The sequence below is a fragment of the Thamnophis elegans genome, chromosome Z (genome assembly GCF_009769535.1).
Source record: "Thamnophis elegans isolate rThaEle1 chromosome Z, rThaEle1.pri, whole genome shotgun sequence".
Lineage (NCBI taxonomy): Eukaryota > Metazoa > Chordata > Lepidosauria > Squamata > Colubridae > Thamnophis > Thamnophis elegans.
Window position 1 is genome coordinate 29,192,469 of NC_045558.1, and position 24,715 is coordinate 29,217,183.

The window sequence follows — 24,715 nt, forward strand, 5'->3', positions numbered from 1 at the left end:
TTTGAGCAAGTGTCTCACAGTCCATAATTAATGAATGAGATACTCAACTCAACCAGTAGCCAGCTAGGTTCTCCTTTGAATATCCTCTTCTTTTATTCAGCAAAAACTGGGATCATTGAAAGGGGTGCAGGTGACTATATGTTACAGATCATTGCATCTATATAAATAGTTATGGTAGCAATATTCCTAGTTTACTAATAGTTATTAAAGAGAAAAAACCTTCTCCTAGAAATGCAAAGAGAGAAATATAATATATAGTGTCACCAACTTTTGGTAGAATTACTAGTTTTAATAGATTAGAGCAGGGGCCCCAAACCTATGAACTGCAGCAGACTACTAGGCTGTAGCTTGTTGGCCACTGGGTTGCATGTGTGGCTGGCCAATATGTGTGTGCAGGTGGGTCCCCCTACTCATGCTAGCATTGCTGCGAGCATCGCGTGGGTGCTAGCGTTGCGCGGGGAGTAATGTCAGGAGTGTCACACAGGCACTAGCATTGTCGTGAGTTATGCATGCAGAAATGTGCCTGCCCCTTCCCACCCTCCAGCCCGTCAACCCAGAAAGGTTTGGGAACTCTGCATTAGAGGAATGCCATGGGTATAGTGTATCTGGACCTCACCAAATTCTTTGATGGATTATCTCATGAAATTCTTAATAAAAAGATAAAATGGGATCGTAATCTTAGATGGACTCAAAATTGGTTGAGTAACAAGTGCCAAAGGATATTCATTAATGGCTCCATTTCAATGGAAGGAAGTATTTAGTAGAGCGCACAAGGATTTGTCTAAGCCTGGTGCTTTTCAGTATCAGTACTGGATCAAGGGATACTTATCAGGTTTGCACAAGGATCTGAGTTTCTTGTCAACTATAAGTTAAATATGAGCCATAATTTAATTGTTAAAAAACAAATACTATATTATGATGCATTAATAGAAAATATCTGGTTTAGTTTGTCAATAAATGAAAAGGAAATTCCTGAATATCTGGAATCGTCACATGAAAGAAGACCGAGTGGACTAACTCTCTCTTGACCACAATGAAGGAACAGAAGCAGTGTGTTAAAACTTTAGTGGCATGGTTTCATGTTACATGTCAGCAGGAATATCTTGATACTGACGAGCTGTCAGCCTATGAAACAGGCTGTCATATGAAATGATAAATTATTTTACTGAGAGATTTCATATAGGTTGGATGATAATCTTTCAGAGATGCTGTAATAGATTCTGCACTGATCAAGAAGTTGGACAAGTTTATTTGTATGGCCACTTGCAATTCTATGATTCTGTGAAATAGTTATTTGATCTAATATATTTTGTGTCTCCAAAGTGAAACTGTAGTTGAATTCAAAACTACAATGGAAATGGAACATTAAGAAAACACTTAAGAATCAATCTTAATCTCTTAATCTCAAATGTTCTCTTTTTGTTAGCTTCCTCTGCTTAAATCTACTAGTTTTTATACTGTTTAATGAGTTGTTTTAGAGAAGCATGACCTACTAAATCAGGTGGGCAACTATGGTCTCTTTATGACTTGTGGACTTCAGCTCTGAAAATTCTTGAGCCAGTATGGCCATAGTTGCCCATGCCTGCACTAAACAGTTCTACTAGAATATTGTTTACATATAGGAAGGGGTATTTCTGGTTCATTGATTATATCAACTGGAAAGTAAACTGTCACAATTAACCCAAACATTGGAGAACTTTGCAATGAGAGAATAAAAGAGGAAAGAAAAGTTACTAAATGGCACTTTTTTCCAGATGAAGGAAAAATCATCCAGTAATAAATTAACTAAAGTTAAACAAGAAAATAATCAAAGCATAAATTTATAATTCAAAAATAGAACATAACTTGCTTCCAACTTCTTAGCCAGGCTTAATGTAATTCTTGTAGCATTTAAGAAATATAATACTAGCAGGACCAAAAGATGGGTACTATCACAGAAAACCAATAACTTCATTACTGATAGTATTGACTCTGCAGAGGAAAGTCTAGTTTCAGTTTCCTGCTTGTCTCATTCAATCCATAAAATAATGCCGGCTTGCTAACTCTGTTTTCACAATCACTTTCCTAAAGAGAAAATGAATTTTCTAATGGAATATTGAACTAAGTTCTTTGAATGCTGTAAGCATATTTCTGTTGGCTATAGAAAAAGGATGCAGGTGGTGATTGAAACCATTTCCATCAGCAAGCTGTATTCAGAACTACATGCCACCTGTGTGTAGATAGTGTGCTTCTGATAACAGAGTGGTCGTCCTGGGTGCAAATGGACAGTTGATGTGGGAATGTTAAACATGTTGCCTAAGAGATTGCCCCCGAAGCAGGATTTCCTATGCATATCCTTAAAGTTGTAATACTCAGAGTCGTAAGTTATTCTTAGGTATTGAGAACATGACCCAGAATACTGCCACAGTACGTGCTCTAATACATGGCTCTTCAGGCTCAGACAAAGCTGATTCATGATTCAGGTGTCTTTTGGACCCCTCAGGCTGCAATCATTTAACTAGTAATTTAAGGATCATAAATCCAGTAGGCATGGTCATAAATATACTTTTGATTTCAAAGGGAACAGAGTTCTCCAACCAGTAGCTTGAGTTCACAGGGCAAAGTCCTGTTTGTTGTCAGTGTAGATGAGATTATGGTTTCCAAGAAGAATTCACAGCTAAAGCTGAATACTGAATTTACATTATTTGACCTAAATTTTAAAATGTGGCTGTAATCGAGAATTGTTCCAACATAAGATTTCATTCAGATGGGACATTAAATTCTTGAAACTCTCCATTTGAATATAGATAAATCTCTATTTTCAATACCAGGCTACTGCCATGCAGACTGGTCTATGCCAGGTGTTTTTCTAACTCTGTGCTTCATGGCCTTTCCACAAGACATTTTCAGCATTTCTTTGACTTTGGTTCAAGATTTGACTTACTGTATTTTTCAGAGTATAAGATGCACCTTTTTTCCTCAAAAAAGAGGCTGAAAATCTGGGTGCATCTTATACATCGAATATAGCATTTTTTGCCTCCCAAAACCCTGCTCCCTTCACCAAAATGACCGTGCATAGCCTTATGGAGGCATTCAGAGAGCTCCTGGGGGCTGGGGAGGGCAGAAATGAGCAAACAATGGGCCGTTTTTGTCCCCCCCACCCCAGCAGCTAAGTCTCCATAAGGCTATGCATGCAATTTTTTTTGACAAAAATGGGCCTGTTTTTTGCTCATTTTTGCCCCTCCAGGAGCACTCTGCAAGCCCCCCCCCCATGGCTATTCATGCCTTTTATTTGAAAAAAAAACAGGCCCATTGTCACGAAAAACCTACTTCTGTATTTCTCTCTCTTTCTCTGTCCCTCTACCTACCTACCTACCTACCTACCTACCTACCTACCTACCTACCTACCTACCTACCTACCTACCTACTCTCTCCCTCTCCCTACCTACCTACTGTATTTTTCTCTCTCTCTCTCTCCCTCCCTCCCTCCATCTACCTACTTACCTACCTACTCTCTCTCTCCCCCTCTACCTACCTACCTACCTATCTCACACCTTACCTACTTTATTTTTCTCTCTCTCCCTACCTATCTACTGCATTTCTCTCTCTCTCCTTCCCTCTCTCCCTCCCTCTATCAACCTACTTTCTCTCCCTACCTACCTATTGTATTTCTCTATCTACCTCTCTATCTACCTACCTACCTACTTTTTTAAAAATTTGCCTCTTCAAAACCTTGGTGCGTCTTATACTCCGAAAAATACGGTACAAGGCCTCATATTACTTTACCATTGGTCAGGATTCTTATCAGACTTGCTGATGTCCTCATATTGAAAGTCTATTCAGAGAATGCCTCCTTAACAAAGGACATAACATGATGTGTTCGGAAAGTCATGTTTTTTTAACTGTCCTCTCATGAAAGTCTTCAATATCCATAACAATATGAATTTGCATACAATCTCAATGAGTTGTTCTAGTAAAGCTTTCTTGATGTGGATATGTATATGCTATTCAAATAGAAGAAGAATACAGCTATGATGCTTATCTCTGCAGTTGCTTAACCCTGGAAGATTCTATGATGATTTATGATTGACTATTACTACCACTTTTCTCATATTTACTTGTGTGGGATATGTACTTCCAGATGTCATGAATAGTTTTCTCTTGTACCCTTGGCCTGATTATTTCAGTACTTCTACTAGTTCCAATGAATGCTTTCCCCTGAATTTAAATTTAACAGCCAAAAAATATATACTTAAATTATATCTTGAGTGTTCATGATATTATTACAGTAGTTATTAGCTATACTTATATGATAATACTATTTATTCATTGGATCTTAATTTATTCAGTCTTTTAAAAAATAAACCTGCAAATACTGTGCCTGGAAAGTTGGTTGAAATCTTAAGCTCCATTTGAATTTTGATAAACATGTATACAGACATGTATACTATTATTTTGCAGACTTTTAGTAAAATTTATAGGTAATATTAAATAGCAAATGTAATATTTTCAAGTTGTATTTTCTCACGAAAATGGCTATTAATAAGGGGCCAAACCAAAGAACAGGTTATAACTTCCATGCCTTGGGACCAGGTTATCTAAGGAGCCGTCTCTTGCCGATCACATCCACCCGACCCATCAGAGCGGGGAGGCAGGGAATGTTGAATGTCTCATCTCTGAGGGAGATACAATTGGTGGGACACAGAAGAAGGGCCTTCTCAGTGGTGACTCTCTCTTTCTGGAACATAATTCCCCCAGAGATTTTGAATGGTCCCCACTCTAATACTTTTCCAGAAGATGCTGAACACCTGCCACCAGGCCTGGGGAACCCAGAGTGGGATAGAGCCCATTAAATGGCTCCTGTGATCTGCTGTCACCGGAATCGGTGGTGATTTTATTATACTATACTAATTTATTTGATTATTTTATTAGTTTTATTGTTTTAAATGTGGTTTTATATTCTGTAAGCCGCCTTGAGTCACCCTGAGTGAATAGGTGGCAAAATAAATTCAATAAACAAACAAACAAATGACTATGTAAACAAAATAAATAAAAGTCTATGTAGCAAACTGTTCCTCAACTGCTGATGGCTGCTATTACTCATATTGTAGAGGTAGTCCGCGATTTACAACAGTTCATTTAGTGACCAAAGTTACAAAGGCACTGAAAAAAGACTTATGACTCTTTTTCACAGTTATGACCTTTGCAGTATCCCCATGATCATGCAATCAGAATTCAGATGGTTGGCAACTGGTTCATACCTTTGGCAACCTCTTGACAAGCAAAGTCCATGGAGAACTCAGATTCCCTTAACAACCAAGTTACTAACATCAACTGCAGTAATTCACTTAACAACTGTGGCAACTAATGTGATAAAATCCATTTTAAAAAAGTCACACTTAGCATCAGAAATTTTGGGCTCAATTTTGGCCGTAAGTCGACTACCTAGGTTCACCGACAAATGCGCGAGGGACATATGCGCGCCGACAAAATCGTGCTGTCAAAATTGCGCTGTCAAAATAGCTAATTGATTTTTGACACTAGCATGACAACAAATGTGCGACGACAAAATCGCGCATACGTACGTTATAACCCTAACCCTAATTTTTATTTTATTTTATTGTGCTTGTCATCGCGCTTTTGTTGGCACGATTTTGATGTCGCGAATTTGTGGGCGTGATTTTGATGTCGCATTTTAATCGGCGCTATTTTGTCGGCGCGCATATGTCTATCACACAATTGTCGGGTCATGGACTACCTATATTATAAACATTTAATAATTCCTTGAGATGTTAAAACAAGCATGCACATGGACACACACAGAGTTTATACCTACCGTATTTTTTGGAGTATAAGACGCATCGGAGTATAAGATGCCCCAAGATTTTGAATAGGCAAAATTTTAAAAAAAGTTTTTGCATTCTGCAGACCTCCCAAAAACAGTCCGTTTTTTTGTAATAATGGACCCATAGTTTTCCAAAAAAGGCCATGAATAACCTTTAGGAGGCTTGTAGAGTACTCGTTGGGGGGGGGGGGCAGCAAAAACGAGCAAAAACCTGTCCATTTTTCACAAAACAGGCTTATTTTTTGTCAAAAAAAGGGCCACATAGCCTTTAGCAGGCTTATAGAGTGCTTGGGGGGGGGGGGGAATTGAGCAAAAAATGGCCCGTTTTTAGCTCATTTCTGCCCTCCCCAGCCCCCAAGAGCACACTGAAAACCTAAAGGCTCTGCACAGCCATTTTGGTGGAGGGGATGGGGTTTCGGGAGGCAAAAAATGCTGTATTCAGTGTATAGATTCAGATTATACATCCTCTTTTTTGAGGGAAAAAGCGTCATACTCCAAAAATACGGTATATTCGGTAAAGTTTTTAAAAAGTAAAGTACAGGTTTTTAATCCTGAATCATCCAGCAATATTATCAGATGATCAAATTGTAGTCATTACCTATTGTGAGTGATATAAAATTCAGTGTTACATGGCCAAAGATTCTAAACAAAGTAATAGCGTGGAACTAATACAAATTGCAAATAAAAGATATGTTGGATACTGAAAGTCCTCGACTTACAACATTTCGTTTAGTGACTGTTCAAAGTTACAATGGCACTGAGAAAAGTGATTTATCATTTTTTTTCACCCTTACTAACTTTGCAGCATCCCTGTGGTCCCCTGATCAAAATTCGGATGTTTGGCAACTTACTCATATTTATGACAGTTGCAGTGTCCTGGGATCATGTGATCCCCTTTTGCGACCTTCTGACAAACAAAGTCAATGGGAAGCCAGACTCATGTAATAGCCAGGTTACTAACTTATCAACTCCAGTGATCACTTAGCAACTGAAGTAAGAAAGGTCGTAAAGGGGCAAGACTCACTTAACAAATATCTCACTAAGCAACAAAAATTTTGGGCTCCATTGTGGTCATAAGTTGAGGACTGACTGTACTAAGCAAAAAAAAGTGTACATTCTTGTTTTATAATACCCAGCTTTGGAAAGAAAAGACCAACTTTGAAAGAAAATAACCTCATTAATAGTGTTGCTTGAACTGAACATTATTAAATAAAATATTTGTATACATCATAAATTTTCAATTAACGTTAGAACAGTAATTTATTAATATAGATAGTCCTTACAATCATTCTATTAGTGAATATTTGAAGTTAAAATAGCAGTGAAAAAAAAGATTTACAACCAATTTGTGTACGTAAAACTAGCGCATTTTTCCTATGGTCACATTATCAAAATTCAGGTATCTAGAAACCTTCATGTATTTACAATGGTAGAAGCACCCTGGAGTCCTGTGATTGCAAACTACAACCAGTCCGTTGAGTTTCTGATAAACAAAGTCACTGGGAGACTTAATGACTACATGATTATTCAATAATTGTAGTGATTCGCTTAACAACCATGGAAAATAGGTAAAATCTGATGCAATTCACTTAGTAATCACCTTGCTTAGCAACAGAAATTCAGTTCCCAATTATGGCCATAAATTAAGGACCACCTGTTGTTAAAATGCAAATAGTTCTCTGACATTGCTTTTACTTTTAATTCTTTTCTAGAAATATAAAGAAAAGGAAAAGCATAGACAAAAACATAAGAAGCAAACAGATTCTTCGCCATCCTTGGTTCCTTCCCTTACTGTAACTACAGAGAAAGTAAGTGAATTTTTCTTGCAATTTTTATTGAAATGATGTCTACATTTTTTATATTTATGAGAGGAGCATTTCAGCAGTTGCCAAACTTTATTATAGATCTCTCTTTTGATAATAAATAGTGCTTAGGATTAAATAGTTTTGATAGACATTTGTAATAAAATAAACTTAATTTTTAAAATGTTAATTATTTACAAGAATAATATCATATTTATTTCAGTTGGAGCCTTCCACAGAAGAACTATTCCTAGAACAACTAAAATTAAAATAGAAATTATAAATACTATGGCAGAAGCACCTTTGAATTATTTGATTTTAGTTTATATTTAGAGACTTAAGTTTTCCAGTAAATTAACTCTGTTACATGTGACATCTAAGCCATCATTTAAACTTATAATATGTCCTTGCAATAAGAAAAAAAATCATTTATCAGCCTTTTTCCTCATGCTACTAAATAAAAATTATATTGTGTCTATAATCTAGTTTTATGTTTGCAAATGTAAATTACTGAAAATTAAACACCTGCTAATATTTAAGTACAACTTTTGTGAAAAAGTAAGTAATAATCTTGGCATTTAAGGATAGTCTTGTATAATAAAATTTAAAATTTATTTTTATTTATTAATTTATATTTATTAAATTTCAATAACAATTTCAATAAAAATGTAAGTATTTTTAATTTGTCTGAAATAACTATTTTATTCTTTAATTGATTGGAATATATGTGGAAGAAAAAAAGGGATTATATTAAATCGGTAGTATTATATTTTTCTAATACAGATTTTTAGTTTTGTGGAAGATGTATCTTTTTATTTCAATGGTGTGTTTCAAATTTTTAAAGCATGTTTCAGGTTTTTACACCAAATAACTGCATACTGATGTTTTCCCAAAAATACGACTTATCCCAAAAACAAGCCCTAGCCTGATTTTCATGCACCTAAAGTAATACCTGCCCCCCCAAAATAAGGCGTACTTAAGTCCGACCCACTTTCTGGTTGTACAAGGTGAGGTGAGGCGCAGGCGTAAAAATCAAGCTGGGGTGGTGGTGGAGGATGAAACGAGGTGGGTGGAGGATGAAATGAGGTGGATGGTAGAGGACAAAATGAGGTGGTGTGTCTGGAGCTCATCCATGCACCCCACACCGGCTTACTTGAGGGCCCCACAGCTAGGCCAATACGTCCTGACAACTGCCTGGCCTTGTGATGTCGCCAAAACCCCTGTTCAGGATTACGTAGGGCTGCCAGCTTGCTCCTCCTTGCTTGCCGCCACAACAGAGCAGGAGGCTGAGCTATGCATGTGGTATCCTAGATGAGGCTACTGGAACCGGCAGTTGTCAGGATGTTGATGGTCCATTCAACATAAAAATATATTATCATTTTTAATATTAAAACTAATTAGTTGTAGTTCCATTTTAAGTCTGAAAACAATGTTTTAGTTCTAACATTAAAAATTATAGTATATTTTCTGTAAATAGAAGCACCATAAGAATATTTCCCACTCTAGTACTTTCCATAGATGATGTTAATCCACGTTTATCTGATATAAAGAAATAAATAAAATCAGTATATATTAAGAATAAGAAATAGATATAACAACTGTGTGTACATAAGAATACTTTCTGTTCCTCACACTTTTATCCACCATGCCTTTTGCAGTTCTATAGTTCTTTAAAATCACAAATATTTATTTTCATATTTCAATTTTGATGACATTTGATATTTAGATCTTGTGAAATTTCATGTATTTTTACACAGCTTCAGTAATAGTTCATAAAATGGCACTGTATCCCAAAATTTGTGTTATTGTGTTTCTCTGAAAATAAGACCTACCCCCAAAATAGGCCCTAGCATGATTTATGCACCTGAGCCCAATGTAAGCCTTACTCCCAAAATAAGCCCCAGTTAAGTGCCTGTGCAGCTGGTCGCCCCCTATTCTATTTGGTTGCTTGCAGTGCCATCGATACGAGGTGAGGCAAGGAGGGGGTGGAAGTGTCTCACATTCCTCGCACCGGCTTACTTCAGGGCCCCTGCAGCCAGACCATCCATACCCTAACAATTGCCTCACGGCAGCAATACCAAAAGCCATGTGCAGCAGGAGCCAATGTGGCCACCGGTTTACCTCTTCTTATGGCTCCAGCACAGCACCAGAGCAGAAGATCAAGCAACGCACAAGTACCGTGGCTATGAGGGGGGGGGTGGATCTTCCCCACGTGCCCCACACTGGCTTACCTCAGGGCTCCTGCAGCCAGGTCATCCACACATGGCTGCCAGTCCATTTCTTTTGCTTGCTTGAGGCCACAATGCAGCAGGAGGCCAAGCAACACACTAGTGTTGCAGTCATGAGACGAGGCAGGTTTTAGGGTGTGGATGGCCTGGCTGCAAAGGCTTGAGGTAAACAGGTGCAGGGCATGTGGAGAAGCTCCTCTTCCCTCACCTCATGATGCTCTGGAGTTGTGCTGGTGCTGGAAAAAGAGGGGCCAGTAACCACGTGGGGTCTTACTGGACGGGGCTGCCAGAGCTTCTGCAGCGAGGTGAGACAGGTGTCATGGCATGACTGGCCTACTGCAGGGGGCCTGAGGTAAGCCAGTGCAGAGCGCATGAAACAGCTCTTCTCCCCCTGCACCGATGGCACTCAAAAGAAATAAGACATCCCCAAAAATAAGCCCTAGTGCTTATTTTGGAGTCCAAAAGAAAATTATTTTATTTTCAGGGAAACACAGGTGGATACTTCATACTCCAGGTAGCAAAAAATATAAAAAATACCAAGAATTTTGGATAGTACATATTTTATTATTACCAGAATAATAATATGTTAAACAAAATGCTATTTGTTTAATATTGAAAATTTCAGAAAAGGGTATGTGTAATATTCTGACCTAGACTTAGTTATTGATGCTAGTAAGTTATATACTTTCTTTGAAAATGTGCATGTCAGTAACTGCTTTGGAACTGAGCAATCAGAATTAAAGTAATATGGAATACTGGTAGTTCACAACTTGGTTAACAGCTGTTTCCAGTCACAATGGCCTTGGGACAGATGCTTTACAGCTCATAAGGCACTTCCTGTTGTTAAAAATGTCATGATTCTACCAGTCATAAGACTTTCAGTGCTTGGCAACCTATTTGTATTTATAATTGGTTGCCAGGTTTCCTGTGATCATGTCATCACCATTTCCAATCTTTACTTGTTTCCCTAGAAAGTCTGGGGAAGCTGATAGAGAAGATTGCAAATGGATTGGATATTAGATTTAAGGTCTTTCCCCCCAGCATGCTATAGTGAAGAAAAGATACAGTGAATCTGCCTTTAGATTATAATCCCCTCACAGATATCTGGAATGCTACAATTTCCATTTTTATTTTATATGGATTGTTGTCATAATTGATTGGGGTTTAATTTTTTTTTGAAATTCTAATAAAGGCAATTTATTTCACAAAAGAGATTAAATAATACCAGACTGTATTCAATTTAAATTTATATGGCATTCATCTCACTGATATAGTGACTTGGTTGGCTCACAAATTATTAAATATAAAAACAGTTAAAAGTAAATAATTCTTAAATAAGAATTAAACCAAAGCAATGGATGCCATGGGGTTAGGGTCTTCTCTCTTATTTCATCAGGTTCCTCTAGCAAACAGCATCCCTTCCTTATCAGGGCTGCAAGCCAGTCAGCAAAACCAGTTTTTAAGGCCTTTCTGGAAGGCCATTTTGATGAAGACCATTTTCATCTTTGAATGGCATTTTAGTGGCAAATTCTAAAAAGTGATAAGAATTAGGACAAAACACAATTCCATTTGAGCAATTGCAGAGGAACATCTCCAACTGGTTTATACATATGTGAGAGCATATGTGTACATATATGTTCAGAGAGCTTTTCCAATTCTTACTTGTACCTAAAAAGTTTTATCAGCTTAATATTACATATAATTTGGTCTGTTTGCTTTCGACATTGCAACCCTAAAAACTAGTGTTAATTTTTTTTGGTGGGGAGGAAGTCATTTTGATTGTTACTAAAAGGGAAAAGAGTAAAATTAATTTTAGATGTTAATTTTAAAATGCTAGATGGTAATAAATTTCATGTGTGTGCTGTGAGATGACATTGTGCTATACAATCATAATATTTTGTAACACTGTATATTTTCTGAATTAAGCCAAAGAGTCATTTTAAAATTAAATGACTTTTTCAGGGTAGATATTTGTGCTCTATCTTATATATACTTTTATTTATAAAGCTAAGATGCCACTGTGCTGAATATATTAAAATAATGCAATTTTCTTTATTTTCTCTTTAATCAGAATATCAAATCAATAATAGTAGGGATTTAAGGCACAGCAGTTAAAAACAAATGTTAGTGAGTTAAAGAAAAGGAGGAAATGAAGCTTTTTGGGTTATATCATTAAGTTACATTGGAGAAGTTTTTAGAACCTTTCAATAAAGAGTGAAAGAATGTAAATAGGAGCTGCTTTTATAGGTGCTGTGAAGAGCCAGTTAAGTATAATTTAAGGGAAGGTATATATCTACACTGCCACTAATTGCTGCAAAGTTTTATGTCAGTTCCTTGTGGTCTAACTGTCTCTCTCAACTTCCCTTTTCCCAATTCAATACTGTTAAGACTTACACAAGCACTACCAACAGCTCTATGACAGGGTCATTGAAGAGACTGGAAGATACCACAGCTCGTTTTACAAATGCAAATTTCCAGGAAGTCTCTGCACATGCTTCAAGTGGCAAAGATGTTTCAGAGGCCAGAGGTTCAGAGAGCAAAGGGAAGAAGTCAGGAGGTCATAATTCAGGTCAAAGGGGAAGAAAGCCTGGTGCTGCCAGGACTCCTGGAACTGCAGTATCAGCAGCTTGTACTTTTCAACAAGGTATTATTGAAGGGTACTCTATTGCTTTCTTCAGTGCCAAGTGGAATTTAAATTAAAAATAATAAATTTAGATGAAATATATTTTTCATATTTAGTATGTGAAGAATATAAGTAGCTTCAGAATTTCCCTTGAGAAGCTAGCAGCAGCAAATTTTCAGCACATGCTTAGTATCTTACATGGCATTATCTAGAAGTAATTTTCCTGACAAATAAGTGTGAAAACCTATACTTTATTAATATAAGAATTATACTTTATACTAATTTTGGGGAGAGAAAATATTTTGAGAAACAATATATCAAAAAAAAGCACTGCATGTTTTTATCAAGAATTAGTTGACTACAATAGTACTGAGAAGAATATTTTCCCATATAAATTGAATTCTTTGCTTTTCTTGGAATGATTTCATAGTTGAAAAAGGTATTTCTCTTATTGGAATATTTCCTATTATCTTTACTGTAATGCATTACATATAATGGATTGTTTTATTTGCCAATTCTATCTAAAATCTGGGGTATTATTTTTCCCTTTTGATTTAAAAGTATGTTTGTAATCAACAAAAAAAAAAAACATTTTTCAGATCAGACTTCCTCTTAATTGCCCAATCTAGATATTATGGAAAAGTGTGGTAAGAAATAAGTTTAGTAAGAATAAGGGGGAGATACGTTTTTTTAGAGTAGAGAAAATTACCTGATCTTTGTACTGCCTACAAAGGGCATATCCGGGACATATGATAAGAACAAGCTATTGCTTCTTTTAGCTTTCCCAGGATTATCTTGATTTCTTTCTTACATATTTTTTCTGCCCAAAGATCCAGCAATTGGAAAGATGTAATTTTTATTTTATTTATCTAATTCACATAAATGGCATTCTCAGAGAACAAGTGATTCTGGCTGGTTTACCATAAATTAATTTGAAAGCATTTTTTGTTGGTTGCTAGCTTAAAAAATAATATATGAAGAGTCATGGTGGCACAGTGGTTAGAATGCAGTACTGCAGGTTACTTCTGCTGATCATTGGCTACCAGCAGTTTGGCAATTGGGGGTCTGACCAGCTCAAGATTGACAGCCTTCCATCCTTCTGAGGTCAGTAAAATGAGGACCAAAATTGTTGGGAGCAATATGCTGACTCTTTTAACCACATAGAGAGGACTGAAAAACACTGGGAAGCGGTAAGGGCTATTGCTAGAGTAGCAGTAATATTAAAGAGAGCTTTAGTGACTAGTTAGAAAACCTGCCAAGAAAGTTCTCTAAATTGTAATTTTTTTAAAAAAATCTGTTGCTGTAAACCATGAATATATGTGATTACTAAGTTGGTTAATTCTGGAAAACAAAGCTACAGGCATATCCAGAATTTCCCAAATAACAACTGAAAATTAATACAGCCAGTGAAATTTTCTTTAGTACTATACTTACATATTTGCTGATAGAGTAAACATCTGTTTTCAGCAACCAACACTTCTCCCTATCTCTTTTCTCCAGGAAGTTTTTTGGGAACTCCAAACAGTACAAAGTCATCCTCTGGAAGTTCTGTTCAATCTCCCCAGGATTTTTTGAGCTTTACAGACTCAGATCTACGTAATGACAGCTATACTCATTCTCAGCAAACTTTGTCAACCAAAGATGTATATAAAGGAGAGATTGGAAGTCAGGAAGGTGGTTTGAATTGCTTTACTTCCTTAATTAATCTTCCTTCAACCTCAACTGTTTCCTCCCAGCCTACTATTTTTGACAGTTCACCTGGAGAGTTAGGTAGTTCAAACCTTACACCAACAGGATACAAACGTGCTCAGTCATCTGGGATAGAAGATGAAACCATAAAGGAAAAGAAACGAAAAGGAAATAAACAATGTAAGCATGGGCCTGGTCGGCCCAAAGGAAATAAAAGTCAAGATAATATTTCTCACCTATCAGTTTGTTCAGCCTCCCCAACATCATCTGTAGCATCTGCTGCAGGAAGCATAACGAGTTCTAATCTGCAGAAGTCTCCAACATTGCTCAGAAATGGAAGTCTACAAAGTCTCAGTGTGGGTTCCTCTCCTATTGGTTCAGGTAGGCATTAATATTATTTTAGAAGATACATGTTTTAATTTAGCTTTACTTCACAGTAATAATATCTTTGGTGTTTGATTCCACTCTGTTTTAAGTTACATTTTCTGGAAAACAGTTGCCTTTTAAAAAAATATTCAAAGGCTAAGATAAGATATTTTTTCAAGTTTTTATCTTTATTGCTGCTTACCATGTGATACATTTACTGTTATCCTAGTTTATTAGAGGTGAGCACTGCTTCAGTTTCAATGGGACAAAAGTGCTTTAAATTACATGTGGAAACCTAGAATGCATCTGCAACAATCCTATAATCTGTGTCTAGAATTGAGATCCTAGGAAGACAAAGGGAGTTTGCAGCATGTGTTGGCGAGTGCTTCCACATGCTCCAAAGTACTATGTCCTTTAAGATACAAATAGAAAGTAGGGCATGCAGCACTTCATGTGTAGTGAGGCAAGAGGAGCGGACACTTGATACTTTCAAAAATTAGTATTGACTAATTTACTTTTTTCAAATTGAAGTAATAATCGATTGTGAAATATTATCAATAGTAACACAATCATGGAGATATTAGTTTGAAATATTGCATAATTAAATTACTAATAATCTTGAATGCCTAGCATCAGCTGTGATAATTTGATAATTGGAACATTTGGTGATGAGGGAGTAATTTGTTTCCGAAACAGAAATTTTTGTACACCTCTGGTTGGGGTGGCGCGGTCTCAGCAATTAAGGTGCTGGGCTTGTCAGCTGGAGAGATGTGAATGCTACAATACAGGGGAACTTCTGTTCTTGCCCCAGCTCCTGCCAATCTAGCAGTTCGAAAGCATGCAAATGCAAATAGATAATAGATATTTCAATGAGAAGGTAACAGCACTCTGTGAGGTCATGCTGGCCACATGACCATGAAAATGTCTTCAGACAGTGCTCACTCAATGGCTTAGAAATGGAGATGATTACTACCTCCTATATTGACAATGACTAGCAGAGTAAAATCCACAGAGACTCTATATAACTTGGCTTATTTTATATGAAAGCTATTCAAGAATGACTGAAAAGAGGAAAAACTTTTAAGTGATATTTACATCTACTGTAAAGAAAAACCATAGCTGAATTAATAATAAGATCCCAAAAGTGTTCAATATTTTTATTGCATTTTTAATAATATACAGGAGCAAATTATTTGTTAATTTAGTTAAGTGCTCCTATCCATTCAATCTTACATTTCATATATAGGTAGTCCTCCACTTACAATTGGTTTCTTAGCAACCATTCAAAGTTATGACAAGACAATCCCCCCCCCCCCAAAAAAAACCTACTTATTACCCAGTTTCAAAGTTATATCTGACACAGTATGGTTGGCCTTTATGCTCAATTGCAGGGCTGCTACAGTGCCCCTTTTCCCTGCTTATTTCCCCCACCCATCCTCTCCTGAGGATTCCCATAGCCTTGGACCTGCTTTCCAACCAACCACTCAGTTACCCCAGGAAACATCAAGCTGGCTGTAGTATGTGTGAAGGGTTACAGATTGCATGCTTTAGTTGGCTTCTCACGCAGCCACCTCAGCCATGCAATTCATTAACTTGCAGAATTCAGCTTGCTCCTCAACCAGCTGCAAGGTCCAAAAAGACCTTGCCTTTCTGGCTTTTGCAGCTTCTGAGAGAGGTGTCTAGACAATAAGACTCATTTTCTTACAGAGGTAGTCTTGGAACAACTTTGTGCTGTTATCACACTTCTGCCTTCACAGACTACCTTTATATGAATTGTAACCATCCTGAAGCTGCCCTTGTGACTGGGTCTGAAGCAAGTCCAAGACCTACAGAAATCCGTGGCGGGTGGGTGGGGGCGGGTGGAAACCAGACCAAGATTTGTGGTAACCTTGAGAAGAAGGAAACAAAGCATGGGATGCTTCTAGGTAGGAGAAGCCAGGAGCAGGCAAATCTGGGCTTGTGCTATGTCTTCCCTTACTGCTGAGGTATCCTTTACTCTGCTTAATGACCTCATCTTGGAATGCAGGGGCTGCTAAGTGAGGCAGTTGCTCAGTGCGCATTTAATTACTGTCTTATGACCATGATTGATAGGTCAGTTACAGTCATAACTTGAGGATTTTCTGTATTTGCTCCTTTTCAGTGCTCTATTTTGCTTCTTTCTCATCAATTCAACATGTATGGATTTTAGATCATATATTAAAATCATAGAAAATAAGAGTTGAAAGTGGTCATGGAGATCATTTAGTCTATGAATAAGTCTAAAATCTAATAAGAATGTTTTAACAGTTATGAGGAAAATTATACACTCTGCTTATCTATTAGATTGATATGATTTCATGTTTGTGCTATTAGACTATTGCCATATAATAGATTAAACCAGTGTTTTTCAACCTTTTTTGTGCAAAGGCACACTTTTTTCATGAAAAAAATCACAAGGCACACCACCATTAGAAAATGTTTAAAAAATTTAACTCTGTGCCTATATTGACTATATATAAAGTAATTTTCCCACGACACACCTTACACTATGTCACGGCACACTAGTGTGCCACGGCACAGTGGTTGAAAAACACTGGATTAAACAATACATTTTTTTTTACCAATATCTATAATTGAAGAATAAGCTCCTCACCAAATATTAAAAAAATAGACAGAGTATATAATGAGTGGAAATGATCACTACATATGTACCAATGCTGCTTTTTCCTCCTGCCAAGTTAAATTACAGCCTGCTGAGTCCTATGATTGCAATTGTATGGATATATCAGGATGCTATTCCTAATCTAGTATATTAATTGGGTGAAGGAGATAGAAAAGCAGCTATTTATGCATAATCATCGAGAATATATGACGGTATAAACATGAAGGGTCCTTGGTGCTCTCTAAGCTTGTTTGTTTTTTGCAGATGTTTCATTATTCAAGCTAGGTAACATCATCAGTGCTAGTCTGTAAGAAAACAAGCAATCTCAGAGAGCACCAAGAGCCCTTCATGTCAACCCCCTGAGTTATTCTCTTTTATTAGTGTAATATAGTTTTCTGTGCCTTCAATTTTTATAAGTCTACATGAAAAGATTATGCTATTGAGTGGATACATTTAAAATATTTAGAATTCTGAATATTTTTTGGGATGTTATATGTAAAAGACGTTTATGTCATTTATTTTATATTTATCTTAAAAATATTTCGACTTATCTCATTTTGATTTTTAAAATAATTATTTGACATACTTTCTTGAAAGTAGATTGTGCATCAATCTTAGATGTGATTTTTATATTAAAAAGTTTAGAAGCAGCATTTTTAAAGGAAAAAAGTACAGAGTAATTGCAATAAGCAATAGCTACTTGAATTCGTTTCTGATGCTAGTAAAATTGTGGGCATAATGTAATTGGAAAAGCAAGAGTGTTTGTTTTGAAGCATACCATTTCCTTTTCTCTAGAAGAGGGCAGTCAACAGCATTGTGGTATGAGTTTTTAAAGTCACTATCCTTCCTGAATGTGCTGTTTCTTCCTTAAAATTGCAACTGTTTCTCTGGTAGATGTAACTGCTTCTTTCTTTGTTTTTTTTTTTAAAAGAATGATTTAACTATCCTGTGCTTTTATGTTTCAGTTGTTTCAAATTATTATTTTTCTAGTTATTTTAGCTATTACTCAAATATGTAAAATATTTCTGCTCATGGTTAATTTCAGGAAATTACTCCTTCCTGTTCTTCCTTTTATAATTTTTGAGCACATAAAGTTCTTTCAGAAAAATGCTTGTGATATTTATATCTATTAAATTAGTATTTTCTTTATTTCTTTTATTTCCAGTCAGAATGTTCAAGTACCTGCACATTAGTTGCTTACAGTGAAGGAATTCAAATTCATTATCTGAAATAATCTCTTCACAAACCTAAAAAAAATGTTTTAACAGAAATATTTACAATTAAAATGTCTTGAAAACAATGGATAAATGCCATAATAATGTTCGCAATATAATTTATTTATACTTTTCAGGCATTAAGAATTATTTTTCTTTCAGAAAATTTACGGTACATATAAAACATGCAGCCATGGTGGCACAGTGGTTAGAATGCAGTACTGCAGGCTACTTCTGCTGACTGTCAGCTGTCTGCAATTTGGCAGTTCAAATCTCACTATGCTCAAGGTTGACTCAGCCTTCCGAGGTTGTTAAAATGAGGACCCAGATTGCTGGGGGCAATATGACTCTGTAAACTGTTCAGAGAAGGTTATAAAGCACTGTAAAGTGGTATGTAAGTCTTATGTATGTAGTGCTGTTGCTAGGCATGAATATGGCATATACCAACTTTATGACTTAATAGTTTAATATGGGATGGTTACCCATTGACATAGGCTATATGGAACATACGATGACATATCACCAAGGGACTAAGTTTGTTTGGCATCTTCAGTGGGAGGACATAGCAATAGCAATAGCAGTTAGACTTATATACCGCTTCATAGGGCTTTCAGCCCTCTCTAAGCAGTTTACAGAGTCAGCATATCGCCCCCACAGTCTGTGTCCTCATTTCACCCACCTCGGAAGGATGGAAGTCTGAGTCAACCTTGAGCCAGTGAGATTAGAACTGCTGAACTGCAGATAACAGTCAGCTGAAGTGGCCTGCAGTACTGCACCCTAACCACTGCGCCACCTAGGTTGTGCTGCTTTATAAAATAAATTTGGTACATTAAACTTCTTGCATGGTCATGTACAGTAGATTTTCATGTACTTTATTGCCCATCTCTGTTCTAACAAAGAAACATTTTTTTTGCAATCCTATAGATTTTTGTATCCAATTTTTTATTAATATTTTTCTTCTTCGCCATAGAACTTCATGCAACAAGGCCATTTCTGTTAGTATTTTTTTTTCAATTTTTCCATCTCTTATTTGCTCTACTTTTCCTAACAGTGCACTAGCAAAGAAAGCATGGTTCTTGTATTCTTTTCTGTCAGTGCGTCCTAGTGGGAAGACAGCAGTACATGCCTGGAACATTTTGGGGCAGGGTTTATTACTATTTGAAAATTGTTCTGACCTAGGTTTCCTGAGACAGTAAAAAATTATGCTTAGTCCCCCAAATCCTCTTGTTATTTCAACAGCTGTGAATTATGTTCATTCACAGTCATAATGAATCACAAACAATTTGTGAAGAGTCCGACAGAAGTCTGCTGCAATCTTTTGTGATAAGTCTGATAAGCACCCATCTTTATATCCCTTGAAATGCTGCCAAAGACCTAATTGCCAATTAGTTTTGCAAGGCCAAACAGAGCTTCAGAGTTTAAACCGACCAGAACGAACAAAGTTGCTTCCTGCAAAAGCTGATGTCTGTTTGCTCCTCTTTTATGTCTTATGGGAGGGGTCAATCATCTCTAAGCCTTACTCCCAAGGTGCCCCTTTTGTCTTAACTGTTCTTGCCTTTTGGCAGTTCTGCACATTCGCGCACTGGGAACAGGCTCCCCCTGTTTCTCTTCCTCATTGATGTCAAGACTCCGGAGGTAGCACATAACTCCCAGATGGCCCTGGCCCCCTCTCTGCCTCCAACACAGAGCCCTCGTCCAAGCCTGCCCCAAACTCCAGGACTGGCCCATGTTCCTTCCCAACCTCCTCACTGTCCGAATCTGCTGCCAGCTCTGCTGGCCGCTGGCAGGCCACAACCAAAATACTTTTTTGTCTCACAACACAATTCTTTTGTATTTTGGCTGTACAAGAAATGTATGCTTTTAAGATTTAGTACAGGTTTTTTTGAAATTGTACAAATCATGGTAGTAGTACCAGTATCTAGACATTAGGATGATGATTGTTCATTTTGCTATTTCATTGTGCCACAATCCAGTTTTAATTACAGAAGAAATATTCCAAACTTTCTAGTTAATGTAGTTAAATGAGATGACAAGGGATGCTTAATGAAGTATTGCATTTTGAAAACAGAATTGGTGAATTCCAAGCACTATGATGACTGTAAGTTTGTTATTCAAAATATCCAGTTAATTAATTGATTCGTCACTTCCCTCAGTTCCTCAGACCGATTTTGATTTCAGTATTTATATAAAATGAATGATATCTTGGCTCCTTCTGAATTATTCAGCACAGTGCCACTTAATCAAATCTTTCTTAATAGTTACATGGCATTATTGGATGAAGTGAATAACATTTTTAAGTGTGTTTTAGCTTTTCCTCTTACCTAAATTTAAAAAGGGGTTCTTGAATTGAAGTCCCGAATAGGAAAGTGGTTAACTAAATTCCAGCACAATTTATTGAAAAGGAACCATAGTTGACTTATCAAATGGTTAGTTTGGTTAAGGCTATGTTCCTGTAGACTGCAGTTGTTGCTACATACAACATTACCTCAAAACCACACTTATGGCTAGGGATGCATTTTCAATTTTAATACATTCTATGATAGTAACCTTGTTTATTATTCTGTGAGATTGATGGCTTTATTTTTAGCAAATACAGACATTTTCAGAAACTGCAGCTCATGTAAGTAAAAGCATGAAAATTGACTGGGAATATTTATCTAATGTCTTGTTTCTGAAGGTTACAGATGTTTTTTTAAACAACAACTTTTTGAATTGATTTGACTAAGAATGACTGCCTCAAAATCATATAGTGAGCTTCTGTGGATGAGAACAGATTTAACATGGGCTTTAGTGGTTCCATTCTATCTCTTTAACCTACTGTAATACTAATATCAATATTAAAATAATTTCTTTTCTTTTATTCAAGTACTGGCTTTTATTTTTAATATCTATGTCTTTGGGATACAATTTGAGAAACATTTTTATCATTACAAGTCCCTTTCTGTATAGTAAGGAACTATCCGCTATCTAATTGAATTAGCCTTTTTGCCATTGGCATTTAAAATACTTACATTCATGGTAGCAATCAAGCAGTTAGTCTTTACATCTTTATTGTGCTAGAATTTATTTTATGGTTTTGTTTTTATTATCAGGATCCTTTATGGATTTGACAGATCAAAACATATGTATAAACTTGAAATGTTACATTTTTGTTGAATGCTTCCTAAAAAAAAACAAAAAATTAGGACTGTCTGGAAATCAATCATTTTTGGACATCTGGAAATGATTTACCACAGACAGCATTTGTGGTACCTCATTTGCAAGATAGCAATCGGCAATTAACTATTAAAATTTTGTTTAAAGTTTCCAAAAAGAAAAAAAGTGTTTCAGATAGAAAAAAATAAGTTTAAATTTAGATGATTTATGATAGAGAAAAGTGTCTACTATGAATAATTATTGATAAGAGCTTTTGAAGTAATATATATATAAGAGCAAAAAGTGCCCTATCTCCAGTGATTTGAGGAAGTTTTGCAGAAGTATTTATGTGAACAAAAGAAAAAAATACATATATGAAGCAGTAATATCTTGTGTTTTTCACTTGAATATTTTATGTTTTGTAGTAATTTGTGAAACATAGACTGCATTTCAAATTTTAGTGTCAGGCACTTTTTTTTTCAATATGGCTGCCAAATTTATTTTCACATTTGCTTCTCCCCCAGGCTGCATTCTAATACAAGACATATCATGGTTAAACTATGGAGTTTTGTTGTTTGCTTGTAGATGTTTCATTATCCAATTAAGTAGCAACATCAGGGCTACTAAGAGTAAGGTTTCTTCCTTTTTTATATAAAATAGCTTACTCTGCCATTCTTTGTGGGAGTATTGTTTTTTTCTTAGTATGCCCCTGATTATTGTTTGTCTAGTGTTAAGCCCCATATACGAGCTTGTGGTTATACAAATGTTGTAAAATTGGCAAGACTTAATATTTGAACTTCCTTAATTAATGATTAGTTTATGGTTAGGCAGTGTTTTCATTAAGCATAGCAGCTGCATTTAAATAATTAGAGTTATAATCATTAAAATAGCTGTGAAAAGGAGAAATAATTTATAATGATTATTATTTATTTATTTAGAAAATGTGATTCTGGGCAGCCAGCAGAAATAAAATCCCAAAACAAACCCCCCACCGCTCTGGCGATAAAAATCAAACCAACTACTCGATGTACTTTGTATCTCCCTGGAGTCTCCAGACCACTGGCAAAACCACGTCTTCAGTGTCTTTTGAAAGAGTGTCAAGGTTGGGGGCCAGTCTTATTTCCACAGGGATCAAGCCACCATGGAGGTTTTTTTTTTTCTTACCAGATGAACCTCCTTAAGGCAAGGGACCTGTAATATATACATGCCTCCCTTCTCTAATGGAGCAGGTACATGTAGTTGGGAAAAGATAGTCTTTCAAATAACATGGTTCTAAAAGATAAGTGGTTGTGTTCATACTGCCCAGGATTGTGTCTGCTTTCTCAGGAGCAATAGATTGTTGCTAATGACATATTGATATTGAAGCCTATAGACAGGCTGCCTGTCATTATTTAAGACACATGAAAAAACATTTTTCAGTCTGTGTATACAGATGCAAAAAGCTTTTTAATAACCAGGCTAAATGTGAAATGCTGATTGGTGACAATAGCATATCTTAAAAATCTAATCTATATTTGTAAACTAGATTGTTAAGTAGCTAATGTGTAGATTAGGATGTTGGACCAAGTAGGGATGATTGAGATTCAAACTTATCTCCATGGAAGCTCACTGTGTGATGTTTCGACCACTCACTCTCTCAGTAGAAGAACATTTTTGTGCGGAAAAACATATAGTAGCTTATTTGTTGTTCCTAAAGAAAAGGAGAATGTAAACAATTTAAGAAAAAAAAAATCAAGTGTCCATATTATTGAATGGATAGTGGGTAATTCATCTAATTCAAATTTAATAGTATCACTTCATTCACAAATTAAGACATGTGATTACAGTAAATGTACTAGGATATTCTTAAAATATCAATAATAAATAGGCCAAATGGCTTTACTTACAATTATATGTATATCAACAGTTACAAAAAAAGGAAATATACCGTATTTATCGGCGTATAACACGCACCGGCGTATAACACGCATCCCCCATTTTAACACAAAAATTTGAGTAAAATTTTTTTTCATTAAAAATAAATGACTTGGAAGCTCGGAACTTAATGTTGGATTAAAATTTATAACATTAGAACATGAATTATAACATTAACTCCTCAACATAAAGTGCCTTCCTTCCTTCCCTCCCTCCCATCCCTTTCTTTATGTTTTCTTCATGCTTTCTTTTCTTTTTCCTCTGCTCTTTTTAAATCCCCCCCCCTTCTTCTCCTCCTCTACATTTAGGTTGGATTAGTTTGTACAACGGTCATCAAACTTCTGAAGTAAAAATAAATAAATAAATCATATTTAAGAAGAAGAAGAAAAAGGAAGACGTTTTTAGTTAAGTCAAACGTTTTAATAAAAGTTTCATCTTTTAAGATTTGTCCAACACATCCAATTGTAACCTTAACAGTAAAGAATATCACCCCAGCTGCTAAAGGTTCAACCAGTCTGAGAACCATTGAAAAGACAACAGTGCAAAATCCAAAAGACACAACTTCCTCACCGCCATTGCTTTGGTACCAAATCTTTGAGGAAGGGGCTCCAGAAAGAAGGAGGAGGAGGAGGAGGAGGGGGAGGAGGAGGGAACCAAAGAGAGGCTTTTACCGAGTCTGCGCCCCACAGCCAGGACCGTCCTTGCGCCTCAAGCCGCGTTTCTTCCCCGCAAAGCCCTTCGGGCAACCCGAGAGTTCCTTTTGGCGCCAGAAGGGCTTTGCAGGAAGAAACGCCGCGTTTCTTCCTGCAAAGCCCTTCTGGCGTCAAGCGGAACTCTCGGGTTGCCCGAAGGGCTTTGCAGGAAGAAACGCGGCTGGAGGCGCCAGGACAGTCCTGGCTGTGGGGCGCAGACTCGGTAAAAGCTCTCTTTGGTTCCCTCCTCCTCCCCCTCCTTCCACAGTCTGTGTGACGCTGCCGCCAGGCTGAGAGCTGCCGCTGAAACAAGTTTGGGGAGGTCCTTTGCAGGCAGCCAGTTCTAGCTGCCTGCAAAGGACTTCCCCACGTTTGCTTTGAAAGAAACCTCTGCGCGGGAGTTAGAAACCTCTGCGCGGGGGTTTCTTGCCATGTGCGCGGCCGCGCGGCCGCGCACCTTAGAGGGAACAGTGGACCCGGCGTATAACATGCAGTATCGGCGTATAACACGCAGGCAGGGTTTAAGCTTGCAATTTTAGTTTTAAAACTGCGTGTTATACGCCGATAAATACGGTATATATAATTTC

The 24,715-nt window shown here is 36.7% G+C and overlaps 1 protein-coding gene across 3 annotated transcripts in view; it reads left to right on the forward strand.

Moving 5' to 3' along the window:
• Positions 1–24,715, forward strand: part of MLLT10 (MLLT10 histone lysine methyltransferase DOT1L cofactor) — a 125,098-nt gene that overhangs the window by 67,346 nt on the left and 33,037 nt on the right. For all 3 annotated transcript variants that reach the window (XM_032236991.1, XM_032236990.1, XM_032236992.1), the window contains exons 7-9: positions 7,537–7,632; positions 12,243–12,498; positions 13,978–14,547. In XM_032236991.1, coding sequence (XP_032092882.1) covers positions 7,537–7,632; positions 12,243–12,498; positions 13,978–14,547 — 922 coding nt within the window. The remainder of the gene's footprint in view (positions 1–7,536; positions 7,633–12,242; positions 12,499–13,977; positions 14,548–24,715) is intronic.